The sequence below is a fragment of the Pongo abelii genome, chromosome 16 (assembly GCF_028885655.2).
Source record: "Pongo abelii isolate AG06213 chromosome 16, NHGRI_mPonAbe1-v2.0_pri, whole genome shotgun sequence".
Lineage (NCBI taxonomy): Eukaryota > Metazoa > Chordata > Mammalia > Primates > Hominidae > Pongo > Pongo abelii.
The window spans coordinates 24,861,319-24,874,724 of NC_072001.2; the positions used below are offsets into that span (position 1 = coordinate 24,861,319).

General features: G+C 45.8%; 1 protein-coding gene across 19 annotated transcripts in view; it reads left to right on the plus strand.

Annotated features, from left to right (window-relative positions):
- The window catches only part of HERC2 (HECT and RLD domain containing E3 ubiquitin protein ligase 2), a 299,653-nt gene that overhangs the window by 133,249 nt on the left and 152,998 nt on the right, over positions 1 to 13,406 (plus strand). For 18 of the 19 annotated variants that reach the window (XM_063716530.1, XM_063716528.1, XM_063716533.1 and 15 more), the window contains 10 exons: positions 894 to 994; positions 1,453 to 1,609; positions 2,897 to 3,007; positions 3,505 to 3,676; positions 5,017 to 5,190; positions 6,391 to 6,579; positions 7,208 to 7,359; positions 9,717 to 9,874; positions 9,960 to 10,073; positions 12,509 to 12,760. In XM_063716530.1, coding sequence (XP_063572600.1) covers positions 894 to 994; positions 1,453 to 1,609; positions 2,897 to 3,007; positions 3,505 to 3,676; positions 5,017 to 5,190; positions 6,391 to 6,579; positions 7,208 to 7,359; positions 9,717 to 9,874; positions 9,960 to 10,073; positions 12,509 to 12,760 — 1,580 coding nt within the window. Of the gene's footprint in view, positions 1 to 893; positions 995 to 1,452; positions 1,610 to 2,896; positions 3,008 to 3,504; positions 3,677 to 5,016; positions 5,191 to 6,390; positions 6,580 to 7,207; positions 7,360 to 9,716; positions 9,875 to 9,959; positions 10,074 to 12,508; positions 12,761 to 13,406 lie in introns of those variants that run through there. The other variant, XM_054532433.2, reaches the window with a different exon arrangement.

Consider the following 13,406-nt stretch of genomic DNA (forward strand, 5'->3'; position numbering starts at 1 on the left):
CAATACTGTAGTATTAGAAACATGATATAGTATAAAGTATAACATACAATTACTTGCTGTGCATGATTGAGTTGAGATTATATATGCATTTTTATTTTATTTTATTTTTTTGAGATGGAGTCTTGCTCTGTCTCCCAGGCTGGAGTGCAGTGGTGCGATCTCGGCTCACTGCAAGCTGCACCCCCCAGGTTTACACCATTCTTCTGCCTCAGCCTCCCTGTATATGTGTTTTTGTATTCTAGCCTTTTCTCTCTTGTACAGGATGATTTTTATGATGTACCATTTGCATAACCTTTTACAACACGTGGAATGAAACTGTGACTTGTGAAATTAACATACACACGTAGTGAAAAGCTTAAAAAGACAAAGGAGGGTGATGAGCACCACCCTCAGAAGAGGGCGACTCCCCACAGGGTGGGTCAAGCATACAGGGCTTCACCCACGGCCAGGAGCAGACCCCGAGTGGAGGACGCCAGAGCTGGGGCGAGGGGGCGAGCCAGGCTATCCTTTGCGGCTCTGCTGCTCTTCTTCCAGCTCCTCTCCGGCCTGGTCTCCCATGTGGGGTTTATTCTCCCTCTGTTTATGTATTTATCTGCTTATTGTCTGCTTCCTCCCACTAGAATCTCACTTTGGGAGGTCATTTCATGAGTATTTTCCCAAGACATTTAAAATTCCTTATACATTTCTTTGATTCTTAAAGAGAAAACTTCCTTTACAAAAGACATTTGATGAAAGTTGTTAAACAACAAAACTAAAAATCCACTTGTGATCCTGTCACTTGAAGAAAACCATTGGTCGGATTTTGGTACACACCCTTTCATAGTATTGATTTTATGTAGTATCTGCACCCTCCGCTACTGACTGGTTGTATGTTCCGTGTGTGTCGTCTGCAGTTCCCGGCCTGCGGGCAAAGGCGTGGAGGGGCTCGCCAGAGTGGGATCCCGAGCGGCGCTGTCTTTCGCCTTTGCCTTCCTGCGCAGGGCCTGGCGATCAGGTACGGTCCCTGGTGTGGCGCGTTGTTTTGCTTCCCTAATGCATCAACAGACTGGGTTTTGAGCTCGGTTCAGCCACCATGTGCCCTTCGGCTGATCCCATGTGCTGTCTGCGCCTCAGTTTCCTTGCTTGTGAGATGAGAGGCTGCAGAGGCTGTTTGGCTTTTCACATCTGTGCTTTAAAGAAAAAAAAAAGAGAGTGCATGCACCCCCACCCCCACGTCAACCACTACCATGGAACACCTGAGTACAGACTTAATTCTAGAAGGACAAGAAGTTAGTGTATTGCTCATGTGACAGCTGTGAAACACAGAATTGACTGGAACAACTGTGCTAGATTTTGGCCTGTTGAGTGAGGGATTGGAAAGGTGACAGTGGCGTCATCTCTCACTGAGGGGTGGGAAGCCCAGCGGGAGAGTAAGGGGAGTGGGGGGCTCCTCTGACGCATGTGTGCGCCCAGGCGAGGATGCGGACCTCTGCAGTGAGCTGTTGCAGGAGTCCCTGGACGCCCTGCGAGCACTTCCCGAGGCCTCGCTCTTCGACGAGAGCACTGTGTCCTCTGTGTGGCTGGAGGTGGTGGAGAGAGCGACCAGGTTCCTCAGGTCCGTCGTGACGGGGTGAGTTCTTTCCTTTCTTGCCTTCTGCACGCAGACAGCTGGTCTGCTTGAGGCTGGTTCTTACCACCCTCGCTTTAGAACTAAGAAGCCTAGTAGGTTGGTTTTTCACCTGTTTTCAGCGGGCTGTCAATGCTGTGATTCTGGGTCTGGGTTCTCAGCTTTGCAGGTGATTTGATTTGTGATACTCTGACTAGACCCAGGAAGCTGTGATACTAAATGAGACAGACAAGAGAGGATGCTTAGAGATTTGGCCATCAGTCATTCGTAGAGGTTTGAGTGCTTACATTGTGTGTCTCTCTGTGATGATTAGGAGCTGCTGTTCTGAGTGCGGAGTGGCGCTTGGTTTGAAGTCTTACAGATAATGTGGGAATAAACAACTACTCAAGATCAAATTCTTTAGTCCTGTAGCTGGTCTTTTTAGTGTAAAAAATTTTGAATAGGAATCATTTGTGTTTAAGGAAAAACGTGAACTGGTCTTGGGTGCTATGCATTTTTGTTAAGGTTTTTAAATTTAAAGAAAATCTAAAATTCAACAGGAAGGACAGATGCAGAGGAAAAGGGAGGCCACTCCTCACTCTGCTTGCCAGAGGTCAGCATTGTGCCTTCTTCCAGCCGGCAGGAGGCCTTTGGCATTTGCGCCCCCGGCTCTGAGTCCACTTCCTGAGCCTGCTGGTGAAGGCATCGCCACAGAGTTGTAACACTGGAGGCCCTGAACATAAGGCTTGGACTTGATTTCAAAAATTCAGCTGTAATATTGATGCCATAAAATCCTTTCTCTGCGGTCTTGGGATAGAATTTTAAAAAATTTATTATTGAGTAACATAGAAAAGTTAAAAATAGTTCATTGATCAGAGATAGAAATTAGTGTAAACATTTTGCCTCCAGATTCTCAGGTGGTTTTAGAAATTGGTTCTTTAATTCTGTAGGAGAATGCTGATACTGGTATAGTCTTACACGTCAGTGAAACTGGAAAAGATAGCTAGATATTCTTTTACTCATGTTTTAGATAATGAGATAAATTATTTTATGCTTCACATACTTGGAGTATGTCATCTACTATAATATGGTATCTGAGTGAACACTTTAAATAAAATATAGTTGTGTAAGCTAATTGTACACTTACAATCTCTGAATAAATTTGAGTAGCAAACATCAGAAACTTGATTCTAAATATTAAAAATATTTCCTTCCTTGGGAGGGAGCGTGTAGTAAACGTGTTAGTGTGATTGTAACCATGCTGTCTTTCTGGAGGTCGCTTTGTTCCTGCATCCACTGCTTTCATTTCAGGGATGTTCATGGAACGCCAGCCACCAAAGGGCCAGGAAGCATCCCCCTGCAGGACCAGCACTTGGCCCTGGCCATCCTGCTGGAGCTGGCTGTGCAGAGAGGCACGCTGAGGTGAGGGCTGCTGCAGATGGGAACACTTTGGGGAAGTGCCTCTGTATCCAAATACCTGTTACACTGTGTGCATTTCACTGAATCGTGTGTGACCGCGGTGTATGTGGTGCTCTGTACAGAAAACTAGGTCCCAGAGTTCTCTCTCTCTTTTCCTTTTCTATGCTCAGTTTTCTAGCCTGGAAACTGTTCTTTTTTTTTTTTCTTTCAGTTTTCTTCATTTAATTATTTTTATTCCATGAATTTAAGATCCTAGAACTTTCATGTAAACGTGCTCTTTGAGCTTCTTAACTGGTCTTTCTTATCAGCAGAAGGCGGTGTCTTGTGCTAAAATCTCGGTGTCAATTCAGTGATTTAATTACCATGGCTTTACTTTAGTTTCCTTTCAAATCCCAAGTATTTGTTCACTTCTATCTAGCTATTTGCTTTTATTTTTGATCAACTGTGAAGAAAAGAAGTTAATCTGTTTTTACTAGGAATAAATATCTTTTCTCCTTTAGCCAAATGTTGTCTGCCATCCTGTTGTTGCTTCAGCTGTGGGACAGCGGGGCACAGGAGACTGACAATGAGCGTTCCGCCCAGGGCACCAGCGCCCCGCTTTTGCCCTTGCTGCAAAGGTTCCAGAGCATCATTTGCAGGAAGGATACACCCCACTCCGAGGGCGACATGCACGTGAGTGTCATGATGGAACTTTGTGTTCAGGTGGCACTCAAGTCTAGTTATTTTTAAAGCAAGACCAGCGTGCATGTCCACGGCAGTGTTTTTCTCTGGCGTGTGTGTGTTTGGTGGTAATAGCAGCGAGTCAGATGAGACAGGTGTGGGAGGTCACTTGTTTGTGGAGAAGACTCGGATCAGTGAGCACTGACTTCCTTGTCAGCACAGAACCAAGCTTGAAACATGCACTTTTAAATAAATACCAGAAAAGAACAATGAAAATAGTGGCCTGCTTTGTTGGCCCTTCCTATGTACTGGGCTCTTTGCAGGGCAAGTCACCTGAGCTGTCACTCTGTTTGGTACCAGCTCCCCCCTTAACAGGTGTGGACACCGAGCTGGGGGAGGAGCAGGCGTGCGGGGCCCTGGGCCTAAACCTCCAGGACTGCTGGTCTTTACATGTCAAGTACAAGTTGGATTTTGCCAGTCTTTTTGGGAAAGTCTTAGGCATTCCAATATCGTGCTTTGGTTTAATTTTTCTATTATTAGGCAGTCTTTTTTTTTTCCTTAGATGGAGTCTTGCTCTGTCGCCCAGGCTGGAGTGCAGTGGCGTGATCTCGGCTCACTGCAAGCTGGGCCTCCTGGGTTCACGCCATTCTCCTGCCTCAGCCTCCCGAGTAGCTGGGACTACAGGCACCCACCACCAAGCCCAGCTAATTTTTTTGTGTTTTTAGTAGAGATGGGGTTTCACCATGTTACCCAGGATGGTCTCGATCTCTTGACCTTGTGATCTGCCTGCCTTGCCCTCCCAAAGTGCTGGGATTACAGGCGTGAGCCACCATGCCCAGCCTATTATTTGGCAGTCTTTAAACTAATGATAATAGGGCTCTTCTGCCTTTAGAAGAATTAGAACTATGATTTAATTTGCAGATGAAAGTGTGTGTTATCCAGAGTGGGGAACATTTAGATTAAAATAAAGGTTTTGGTTTTAGATTTCAAGGCCAGCTTGAGATGCTGTGCTGGGTTCCCACAGAGGTGGTTCTGCCTTTCTCCAGGGGTCTTAGGCCTGTAGGGTGGTTTGGTTGTGTTAGTAATCTGTGTGAATCAATCTTACCTGTGGTATCATAAATGTGTACATGCACAGTCAATGTTGTGTACGTGTATACAGCAAATTTAGACATTTGTACAGTCAGTTTATATGCTGCATAACTATATAGCTGTATAGTATAACCGTATCATCAGCATTGTCATTTGATGGGTCAAATGAGTCAATACCAAAATATAAAGAGTGGTTAAAGGTTAATTGTGTTACTTTAATTTTTCCCACCATTTCCGAATGTTTGTTTACTTTTCCTTTCTAGCTTTTGTCTGGCCCTCTGAGCCCCAATGAGAGTTTCCTGAGGTACCTCACCCTTCCACAAGACAACGAGCTTGCCATTGATCTGCGACAAACGGCGGTTGTTGTCATGGCCCATTTAGACCGTCTGGCTACGCCCTGTATGCCTCCGCTGTGTAGCTCTCCGACGTCTCATAAGGTATGTGCAAGAACCGTGTTCTCCAGGTGTTTTGTAGCTAGTACCACTTCTAGGTTCTCATGCTGGGCCGTTGTGGAGACTTGCTTTTTCTGGTATTGGTAGGGGGAGCTGGCCTATGGTTTTTAAACGTGTTTGCAGTTGAAGGTGTTATCCGTGTTGAGAGTGAATGATGAGCAAGCTGAGGCACACAGGCCTGGGGACCCAACCTGGGGGCCCAGGTTCCAGGTTCAGGTGGCACAGCCCCAGAGAACTCCCCTTTATCCACAGCCCCAGGCCCTCCCACCTTCTGCAGGGGGTTCCACCACCTTCTTTATACTCTGAATGTGGGCTGTCTTAGTATGTAATGCTGGTTATAGTAGTGACAATATAATTATATATTATATATTATATATCTATATTACATATCTATCTATCTATCTATCTATCTATCTATCTATAAATAAAAAGAGTGGGTTCTCCAGCCTGGCCAACTTGGAGAGACCCCGTCTCAACTTAAAAATACAAAAATTAGCTGGGCGTGGTGGCACATGCCTGTAATCCCAGCTACTCGGGAGGCTGAGGCAGGAGAATCGCTTGAGCCCAGGAGGCGGAGGTTGCCGTGAGCCAAGATCGCGCCATTGCACTGCAGCCTGGGCAACAAGCGTGAAACTCCATCTCAAAAAACACCAACAACAAAAACAAACACAAATAGTGCTGCAAGGCCTGACCTCAAACACGTGTCCTCCATGTGTGCATGCATGTGTGCCTGTGCACATGCACGGGTGGGGATGCGCACCTAGTGTGGGCTGGTTGTCACCAGATTGCTCCTGTACAACTTGATTTCTCTCACCACCAATATGGATGCTGGTCTCCCAGCCTTGTGTGTGGGCTTTTGGGATTTTGCCTGTTAAAGCACAAAGTGGTGACCCTGATATAGTTTGAGCATTCAAAAATATATTAGTATTTAAGGGCCATTTATAGTACTTTTTAATGGGCTCTGTTAAAATGAAATGCAATGGAAATGGAAAAATAACCTGTTCAGTTGCTTCATCATACCTGTTAAATGAGGTAATACAGCATGGTACGAGCTATTTTGATGTTTTGAATCAGCATATTTTCTCTTTATTTGCTTTGTTTTTATCTTGTAATAGCTCAATGTTACTCCCAGCCTTTTTTTTTTTTTCTGTTGTAAAAGAAAATGTTTACTTTCTTATCTTACAGGGATCATTACAAGAGGTCATAGGTTGGGGGTTAATAGGATGGAAATACTATGCCAATGTGATTGGTCCAATCCAGTGTGAAGGCCTGGCCAACCTGGGAGTCACACAGATTGCCTGTGCAGAGAAGCGCTTCCTGATTCTGTCACGCAATGGCCGCGTGTACACACAGGCCTACAATAGTGACACACTGGTGAGTGTTCTGGGCACCGCCTGCAGTGTTCCCTTGGGGGGCAGGGTCTGTCCTACAGATGCACAAGCTCTGGTGTTTCTTTAAGCCATTTAATTTCTGAAGATTGATAAGCTTCTGCTTATTGTATATTATGTTTAATGATCTCAGTTGTAATATTGTCAAGATTTGGGTTGTGAAGATTAGGAAGTCCTTACAGTGAAACTCATTGCTAATCGTGAGATTCCCGTTTGTAAACTCATTTTCCATGTGTAAACTCATTTGATGTTGGGGCCAGACAGGTGACAGGTGAGGGAGTTGGGCCTCATGGGGATAGTGGCAAATTGGGACGTGGCATGTTTTCATTGAAGCGAGGTGTTCCTCCCTGTCGGGTGCATGTCTCTGGGCATGGGGCTAGCTGCCCTGTCCCTGCATCAGCTCTGGTCTTGCTGCAGAGCACTTGGAGGCTGCCCACTGTTCTGTTGGTGCTGGGTGGGAAGGGCTGGAGAGCCGGCCCCGTGGCCCCCAGAGACTTACGCCCCACTTCCAGTTAGAGCAGGCTTTGCTTGGGGATACATGATAACGGAGAGCTGAGCTGGTTTCATTTTCCTTGGACTGATGACTACTTTTCTTCGTATTTTTCCTTCTTTAGGCCCCACAGCTGGTCCAAGGCCTCGCCTCCAGAAACATTGTAAAAATTGCTGCCCATTCTGATGGTCACCATTACCTAGCCTTGGCTGCCACTGGAGAGGTGTACTCGTGGGGCTGTGGGGATGGCGGACGGCTGGGCCATGGGGACACTGTGTATGTATTGCTCATTTCTGTAGGGGACACACTCTCCTTTTATGTTGCTGTATCCTAAACAGGATGGAGCACAGAAGTGTGTCCAGGTGTTTTCCAGCTGCCCTGACATGTAGCGCTGGGGTGGAGCAGGACACTATGATATGCCCCTCCTTGGTGATGGCTTAGGAGCTCTGCCCGTGCGTGGAGGGCAACAGGAATTGGCCTTTCTGCTCTTCTCCACCCCGTGCAGCCTTGGCCAGCCTTCTATCTACTCAAACTGCATCCCCACTGTGGAGTTTGCCAAAACAAATCCCACACCGCTGTTCCTTCATTCACAAACAGTTCACCCTCTCTCTCATAGATAAGGTTGTCACCCTTTTCTTGAACCATATATTATTTTTACAGGAACAAAAGTCAGCAGTTTCTTCCTAATATTATCCTACTTGGCGGAACCTTTTATTGTGAAAGAACAGAAATGAAACAGAAAGTTGTTATAAATGGCAGGTTGTAAAAATTGGGAGGTCTGCCAGCCCCATGGAGTGATGGGAACCCTCTTGTACTTTGCTGTTGTGCGTGAAACTTTGGCATTAGGTTTAAATGAAGGATGTGTGTACGCACCAACCCAGCAAGCCCATTTCTTGCGGGCTGGAGCCCTGAGCAGGGAGCGGGCAGTGCAGAGCTTGAAATGAGCGAAGCCATGACTGCCCTTGTGGTACATGTATGCCAAGCTCAGAACAGTCCAACCCTGACAGTGTTGTAAGGGATTCAGACAAATGTAAGATGAGTGAAAAAGAAAAGATTGATCTCCTTGGAATTTATAGCTGTTACTCTCACACTGGATCGTAAAGGCTGGGATTGACATGGGGTACACGGGACTTGAAAGGCATCAAGGTACAGGACAGGGTGGTATGTCTGCTTACTTCCTTTATGGTATTTATAACTGACTTTCTATAAAATATTTCATAGTAAAACAATTCTCAGTGGAGAGTAAGTGCTGGGATGAGTAACTTATGCCTTATTCTAGGACTTCAAGGAAGGAAGAGAGATGAGTGCAGATGGCAGAAGCTGGAGATAACCTTTTGGGGAAGTTGAAACTTAAGCTGAATAAGGGAGAGTTTGTACTGGAGTGGAGTCATTGGGCTATCCCTGTGTGCGCCTGTGCAACTGTGTGTATTTTGCAAACTAGTAGGTCACAAAGTGAGTAAAGGAGAGGCCTGGCTTCTGTAGATTCTCAAGAAAATGTCATCCATCATAGGAACATATTCTGGATCCTAAGAATAGGGTATTTTGCTAACTTTGCAATTTCTTCAACTAGTTAAGACTTCTCTACCCTAATCCCCACTGCCTCATACTTTTCATTTGTAAAGTATAGATTGCAGAGTGCTGGCTTCATTCCATCCACATTCATTTAACAAATACATACAAATGTTGGTCAGCTTTATAAGGCTTCCATACAACCATATGCATGAGTTTCAGATGTAGAGTTGGATGGGTTTTGACAAGTGCACTCAGTTGAGTCACCACCATCAAGACGTGGGGCGCTCTCATCGCTTCCAGGGCCCTCTTTGTACCCTTTGAGTTGATGCCCCCTTCCTACCTCCAGTTCCTGACAACCTCTGATCTGTTGTTGTTATTTTGTCTTTTTCATAATTTAATATAAACAAAGCCATACAGTGTATGGTGTTTTGTTTCTGGCGTCTTTCACTTAGCTTGATGTCTTGAGATCCAGCCATGTTGGGTTGGGTGTATGGGTAATTCATTCCTCCTGTTGCAGATGGACCATGGTTTTGGGCCATTGTGAATAAAGCTGCAGTGGACTTTACATGTCTCTTTTTTTTGAGATGGAGTTTTGTTCTTGTTGCCCAAGGTGGAGTGCAATGGGGCGATCTCACCTCACTGCAACCTCCCCCTCCCAGGTTCAAGCGATTCTCCTGCCTCAGCCTCCCAAGTAGCTGGGATTACAGACACCCTCCACCATGCCCAGCTAATTTTGTATTTTTAGTAGAGATGGGATTTCACCATGTTAGCCAGGCTGGTCTCAAACTTGTGACCTCAGGTGATCTGCCCGCCTTGGCCTCCCAAAGTGCTGGGATTACAGGTGTGAGCCACCACGCCTGGCCTATTGTACAAGTCTTTAACAAACACTATTTTTATATTTCTACTGGGTACCATGTTTGGCATTGGGTTCCAACTGAACAAAAAGTCATGGGGTGTTAGGTGTTGGAATTCTCTCTTCCTTCTTTCACAAGGTACCTGGAAGGTGAAACTGGCCTGATGCTGTGATGGTCTAAATTTGGATAGTGAATTTCCTTTGCTAACATTAATAAGAAATAACACCAAGAAGAAGGGCATTCATGTTTGTTCCCTTCCTCCCCAAGGCCTCTGGAGGAGCCTAAGGTGATCTCCGCCTTCTCTGGAAAGCAGGCCGGGAAGCACGTGGTGCACATCGCTTGCGGGAGCACTTACAGCGCGGCCATCACTGCCGAGGGGGAGCTGTACACCTGGGGCCGCGGGAACTACGGCCGGCTGGGCCACGGTACATCAGCTCTGCATGAGTGGGAGCGTGCAGCAGGAGGTGGCCTCTTACAGGACTTAGTAACGGCTGTTCTATCTGTTTGAAGGCTCCAGTGAGGACGAGGCCATTCCGATGCTGGTAGCTGGGCTTAAAGGACTGAAGGTCATCGATGTGGCGTGTGGGAGTGGGGACGCTCAAACCCTGGCTGTCACTGAGAACGGTACGTAGAACTCTCGCCACCCTGGACAGGCCCACGAGGACATGCATGGCAGCCTCCCTGGAGGAAGTGAGATGAGTACAGTGGGCCTCACGAGGCTGCCCACCCTGTCGCCCAGTGGGTGTGGGGCTCAGTGGCATTGGGGAAGAGGCCTGGGTGGTTACTGGGCTTGTTTGCCTGGGGCCTGTCAGCTGGTTAGCAGCTGCCGCCATTCCTGTGTGGGCATTTTATTTCTTAAGAATGAGAGTTGAAATGGAATGATGGACACTCTGAACTGTCTCTTGTTAGTATTATTACATTTCTTAACGTTCGGCAACTCTTGATTCCCTGTGGTAATTCCTGCTATGTCTTTCTGTATTCTGTAGTCTGACGCTACGGTATCTGCTTGCTTTGAATTTTGGTTTTGTGTTTGTGTTTGTGTTCCTAAGTGAGATCATCCTTATCTTTTTTCAAGGGTACCTGATGAGGTTTGATGGTTAAAGTCATGTTAATATTTTAGAAACGACTCGTCTTTCAGTATTGTGGCGGTCTGTCCTTGGCATCTTGTGTGTCTCTGGCGTTGTGGAGTCTTTCCGTTATAATCAGCTGGGGTACTGTCAGCTTGCTTTCTCTCCTGCAGAAGTTGAATGGCAGTTTGGTAATTGAGTGACTTTTGGGCATTTCTTAGGTGAAAGATGAAAAATCATTTTAGATACTTCCCTGTATGTAGGTCCCGCTGCCATTGACGGGACAGACCTTGTCAGAGCCATGTTGTTTCTGCTTTTGTGAGTCTTAGAGCAAAGATGGTCTCATCTGAAAGGCTCCTGCTATCAAGGAGCTTTCAGTTCGACATCTTGTCATTTTAAAATATCTATTATTGAGTGAGTTGCAGGCCTTAAAATATTTCCCAGTTAAAAGTTTTGTAAGGTCTAGGCTGTGTTAGGAGATTAGCCTTGCATTCTTTATGTGTAGTTACTACTTTAGTTAAAGTTTGTGATGATAATGTTGAGTAAACTGCCTTGAATACTGCTGCGGATGTTGTCTTCCTCACACTGGTGTTTCTTTGGTGCAGATCTTGTAGGGGAGTGTCCCTGCTGTGCTGCTATTTTCTGAGGCGGCTGTTACAGTAGAAGTATCCTACCCTGCAGTCTGGCCTTGGGGGACAGTGGGAAATAGCCAGGCAGGCTATGTGAACAGCATAATTTTCAGCACAGCGTATGGAAATGCACGCTCTGATCTCTGTGTTCAGGTCTGCTGTGCCGCTTTCATTGACCACATAATAGTGTGTCATCTCCAGTTTCCATTTTGCTCTGGGTTGGCCTGTTTTTGCAGGTAGAGTTGTATTGGCATGGAGGTGTGCCACTCATTTACGTATTGTCTGTGGCTGCTTTCCTGTGACAGTGGTACAGCTGGGTAGTTGGGACAGAAAGCCCACAGAGGCTAAAAATATTTACCATCTGATCGTTGAGGAAAATATTTGCCTATCTTTAGTTATTATAAAATAGAGTGTGGGAACTTGTGGAGCAATCTGATATCCTCTCTGGTTTCTTTTTCCGGATCTTTTACAGTTTTCACCTTTATGTAATTTCACTTTTTTTTTTTATAAGACAGAGTTTCGCTCTGTCACCCAGGCCGGAGTGCAGTGGTGCAGTCTCGGCTCACTGCAACCTCCACCTCCCGGGGTCAAGCAATTCTCATGCCTCAGCTGGATTATAGATGTTCACCACCATGCCTGGCTAATTTCTGTATTTTTAGTACAGACAGGGTTTTGCCATGTTGCCCAGGCTGGTCTCGAACTCCTGGGCTCAAGTGATCTGTCCGCCTCGGCCTTCCAGAGTGCTGGGATTACAGGCGTGAGCCACCGTGCCGAGTCTAATAATTTTGTTTTTTAGCAATTCACTTTCATTAAGTTTTTGCAAAGTTTTCAGCTTAGTTTTCACCGTAAAAATAAAAATACTTACTTTTGCAATTGCATTTTATCCCTTTATGTAATATTTAATCAACTTACATAATTATGCTGATATATGCAGTTGGGAACATATATAGTGGTACAGTTGACCACCGGTCAGCATGGTGGCAGCAGAAGCAGGCAGGCAAACGGGAGGGTGGTCCGCAAGCGTCTGCAGTGTGCCAGGCCCCAGTTACTGTGTGTTATGGAGGCAGTGGGCCTTTGGTTCTGTGAAGCAGTTAACATTGAGCCCAGGCTAGTAAGAGTCAGGACTTTGTTTTTCATGGAATGAAAACAAAAAGAAAACTCAGCTTTCCCTTTCTTTATTGCTTCTATGTCAACCTCAAGTGTCACCTAGATTTCATTTGCTCAGTAGCCACCCTTGTAGTGTTAACTATGTACATGAGTGGTCTAGATTAGTGTGCGTTTTTCATTATATTATTTTCAGTCATTTAAAATTTTTCATTGAAATGCAGAGTTGTTGTTATTTAAATGCATTTGTATTTTTTAGGGCAAGTGTGGTCTTGGGGAGATGGTGACTATGGGAAATTGGGCAGAGGTGGTAGTGATGGCTGCAAAACCCCAAAGCTGATTGAAAAGCTTCAAGACTTGGATGTGGTCAAAGTCCGCTGTGGAAGTCAGTTTTCCATTGCTTTGACGAAAGATGGCCAAGTTTATTCATGGGGAAAAGGTGACAACCAGAGACTTGGACATGGAACAGAGGAACATGTTCGTTATCCAAAACTCTTAGAAGGCTTGCAAGGTGAGTGCAAATGTAAACTTTTAAAACCTTCAGGACAGTTTCTTTAGCAATGTTTTAAAGTTTGCAGGTTTTATGTTCTTAACCTGACATTCCATGAATGGACTGTCATTAGAAACTTTTACTGCCTACTTGGTATAGGTATTGACACTAATTGGAAAGTGGGTGTCTATTACAAAATGACTGAATTATTCTTACCAAATGTAATTTAAACCCGTTGAGTTTTACAGACACTGCCACTTTCTGTGGCAGGCACCCATTAATCACTCAGCAGGCTGGACTCAGTAAGGGTTCCCTCTGTGTGGTGAGGTCACCTGTACTTGTACTGCAGGCACACTGAGACCGTGAGTGTGCGTTGTGCTATGGAGCCACATTGGGAGGTGGGATTGGTTCCACCTGGGATGCTCTCATGTGAACTCATCCTTGGTGGGTGATTCCTGCTTGCTCAGTTGCAAAGGTGTCCAGCATGCATTGTAGTTGGAGGCAACAGATGGAAGCCAAGGTATGTAGATAAGAGTGCCGGCGCCTTCAGTGTGGGCTGCCGGCGCAGGCAGAGAGGATGGGAGCCTCTGCAAAAAGACCCTGAGATTCTTCTGTGGTGTGCTTACTAGGGATGTAATGCTGCAGGAAGTTGGGGTGGGGGCCATCA